General features: G+C 31.9%; 1 protein-coding gene across 1 annotated transcript; it reads right to left on the bottom strand.

The window, feature by feature from the left end:
• Positions 1 to 669: 669 nt before the first annotated feature.
• LOC150092089 (uncharacterized) lies at positions 670 to 3,520 on the bottom strand (the record flags this gene model as incomplete). The annotated part of the gene is made up of 3 exons (XM_090415317.1): positions 3,339 to 3,520; positions 1,441 to 1,676; positions 670 to 819 (listed from the first exon to the last, which is right to left on the bottom strand). Coding segments are annotated over exons 1-3 (525 nt in total), but the record flags the coding sequence as incomplete, so codon positions are not given.
• Positions 3,521 to 3,749: the final 229 nt, after the last annotated feature.

The following is a 3,749-nucleotide window of genomic DNA, read 5'->3' as shown; positions in this document are numbered from 1 at the left end:
AATCTGTCGAAATGCGTATGGAAGAACACATGAGAGACATTACTTACAAGAGACAGCGAGCAAGTGCATTATCAAGTCATATCCTTTTCTCGGCTAATCCTAATGATGATAATCAAAGTCACAAAGTCTGCTGGAAAAATCTACAAACATCTTCCGTTGCAGTGACGAAATAGAGAGAAAAATTGTGGAATCGAGAGAAATCATCTTCAATCCTGTTCATCTAAATAACAACTTAAGCTACAACCTCCCGGATAGTCATTCAGCTGTAATCATGTACTGGCGTTCACGTGATGCAGCAAGCACGCACTCTCCCAACAATGCAACAAATGAAAGAAGAGCTTCAAATACAACTACAACGTTTTAATGCTAATTATGTATAAAGACTGTCTGTGTTGTTCATAGTCTTTTAACCCTCAATGTTTAGTGTTTTTTCTTTTATAATGTCACCTGAAGAAGGCTGTTACAGGCCGAAACTAGTAGTGTGTTTATATTAAAACCTTTTTAATTAAATCTCGGTTCTAGTCATTCAATTTGTTTCATAAAAAAAAAAATATATATATATATATAGAGAGAGAGAGATAGATAGATAGATAGATAGATAGATAGATAGATAGATAGATAGATAGATAGATAGATAGATAGATAACCAATCATGATGTGTTTACTTACACTTATATTAGAAATAAATCGGGCCAATAATATGCCGACATATTCTACATCTGCCTGTGCCTGTTCAAGGCAGTCATTTGCCCCCTCGCTCCAATCAACCTCAATCACACCGCAAACTGAATCCACACTAAGAAGTGCATTTCGGGTTTCCTGAAAAAAAATTCTGTCATCATTACAATTAAGAGTATTCGCATTTAAAAGTTACAGTTAAAAACACGTTAATGAACTCGCCATTCTCAATAGGTTATGAAATGATTAAGGATTCCTTGTTTAGAACTATGAAAGAAAGTCCATTTTCGCAGAACCAGAAAGGCACACTAATCGCTCTATTAAATTAAAACTAGTCCTAATTTTTTAAACATAGATTACGATTAACAAAGTTTAATAGGTGTATCTGTCAAAAATATATGCTATTTAATTTTTTTAGATAATTAAAAGTATTTTAAAATATTTTAAAAATTATGATAAAACAAATATTTAAAAATTATGTTAAAAATATTTGTTATTTTAATTCATCTTTTAAATTACTTATATTTCTGTAGTTAATTTTCTACTAGTAAACCAAGATTAGTTTGGCGTGTGCAGTCTAAATAACGTATTTTTACTTTTATTTCGAAAAGATAAACTGACAATAAATAGTTGTCACTTTCTGAATAACATCTTCCCAATTTCGTAAATAGGAAGGTCTTCAATCAATTGACTAATTCTCCTGTTTGAATAAATAGGAATATATAAAATTATCAATTTATATAAGTGAGTAAAAAGATTTACCACACTTTTTTCCAGACAAAAATACTGAGGCTCCCAGCCGTGGACCTTAAAGAACAAAGTTCTGTTACTTGAGCAACTTAATAGTGAACAGTCGATATCTGTGAAGCTTATTCCACTGGGTTGAGCTTTAGTGTAAAGTGTCATGTTGACTGGAATTTTGTCTGCACAAATGTTGCTGGAATTCGCACATGTGCTACAACGAACATTTCCATAGCCTTCAATAGACGTAGTGGTAACTGAAAGAAAGTAAGAAAAAAAAGTCATTTACGCATATGCACCACAGAAGAAATCTGAAATATTTTCTTCTGAAAAAGCAATTAAAGTGTATTTCTAGGTTTAATAGTAAGAAAAGCGCATATAATGATGTCGTAAAAAAAATAAGGATTATGTTAAACAGATTTCTCTACCTAAATAGAATATTAAATTTAAACATGCCAAAAATATTAAATTCTGCCTGGATTCAAAGCACACTACAATATTTAGTTGGGGAGAAATCTAACGCACTACGCTGAAACCTCTGGTTTCGCTTTAGAATAAAGAAATTCAAATTTTAAGTAGAAACAATTACAAGGATACTGCAATGTGCTAATATAAATACACCATACTAAACATATGATCCCTTAGATATTTATAGACTTACAGGGTACCGCTATTCAAATAGAATGATAAGGAATGCGTGAATATCAAACAAGATGATTTCCTTAGTAGACATAAGGGCCTAATATATATATAGTTCCTAAAGCAAATAAGGAAGCAATACACAAACATTATACTTATTTTGCGCCAAAAGTATTCAACACACTTCCTTTAACAACAAGAAATGAAAGTAACCCAAACAAATACAAAACTCGAATAAAGAGTATTTATTTTCATATAGCAATGAGGAAACTCTGTTCAGAATACCTGTATGGGGCATTTTTGCATATTGGTGACAAACATATCCTGATGCAGGTGTATAATATAAAAAACATTAAATTAATGCTATTTATCTACTTTATTTTCTTCGGTTCCTAATTAATATTATGCAACATTCGCTGTACATATTAGCATGTTTCCTATGATTTTCTTATGTTATTATTTTATAATAATATATAATATGTATATTGTATGCATGTAGATATGTGTATATAATGATAATGCATTACATAACTTTTAATAACTTTATGCATATCGTACCTGAACGAGCTGTTGCTCTTCATTTACACATATGATTGTCAAAAGTTTGCACTAGAATATGAAGCTTACAAAATAAAATAATCAACTCTTGTCATAAATAATAATAATAATAATAATGTGTCACGCAGACTGGAAATATTAGTAAAAAAGTAGACAACGTGATGGTCTAGTTTAAATGAATTAGACTTAAATATTGTCTTGTCTGTATGAGATATACATTTCGATGAATATGAGTCTACCATATTTCAACGCTAAGTAGAAGATAAAATGAACGAAAGCGTCCAACATAAGATGTCGGAAGAATAATCGCTGGATTTATTATAATCGCGTATGAAAAATAATCAACAAAATCACTCCTGTGTTAGTGATGTGGGACGTCGACACCAACTTCCAATCAAAATACGAAGAGAATTTTAATTCATAAATATCTACTTTCCAAAATATGTCTCAAATGCATTCTAAAATCTTAATGAGAATGTGAGCAGAGGGTAGCATGGTAGGTCTGTCTCTATTAATATGTTTAGAAATGCGCAGTTTAATTCTGTATATTACAGTAAAATAGATATTTGAAGATAAAAATTATACATATAAATAATATTCAATATCATATGCGAAAAGGTAAATTATAAACGAATTCAATCTACTGATTTTATCTAATCATTATGCTAAAGAATACTTTGACTACCATAACTACAACAAGTTGCTCTGAGAGGTATACAAACCAGGTGCAGGTGGTACGGCATTGCATAACGAAAGTCCACCCTCGCCACAAATTATCGGTTTAACTTGTGCATCGCTAAGTTTGAAAACTGTGGCTCCCACAACCATCACCATCTTCAGCCACTGTGGAAAGCAAAACATGATGCTGTCTTGTTGGAAGATGATTGTACCGATGCAGCCATCTGTATTTATATTACCCTTCAACAATAGATGCACGCGTATTTCCTGCACGAGTCGTGATAATCGGATAATGTTGCTATTTACTGGATAGGTTAGGCAACGAGTATGCGCAGAGTGTTGCGAAAACTACATGACTGTAGTTTTCGCAACACTCTGTTTTGTCTGTATTGCAATCTCTCTCAGAGTGCTACATTGACACCCAGAGCACTCAAGTGTTTCGTAATGTTATCAGT

Source organism: Typopeltis vanoorti, unplaced genomic scaffold (assembly GCF_054136105.1).
Source record: "Typopeltis vanoorti isolate ZY-2024b unplaced genomic scaffold, IOZ_Tvanoo_1.0 HiC_scaffold_740, whole genome shotgun sequence".
Classification (NCBI taxonomy): Eukaryota; Metazoa; Arthropoda; class Arachnida; order Uropygi; family Thelyphonidae; genus Typopeltis; species Typopeltis vanoorti.
Note: the sequence above shows the minus strand (reverse complement) of the source record. Positions and strands in the feature narration are given on the sequence as shown.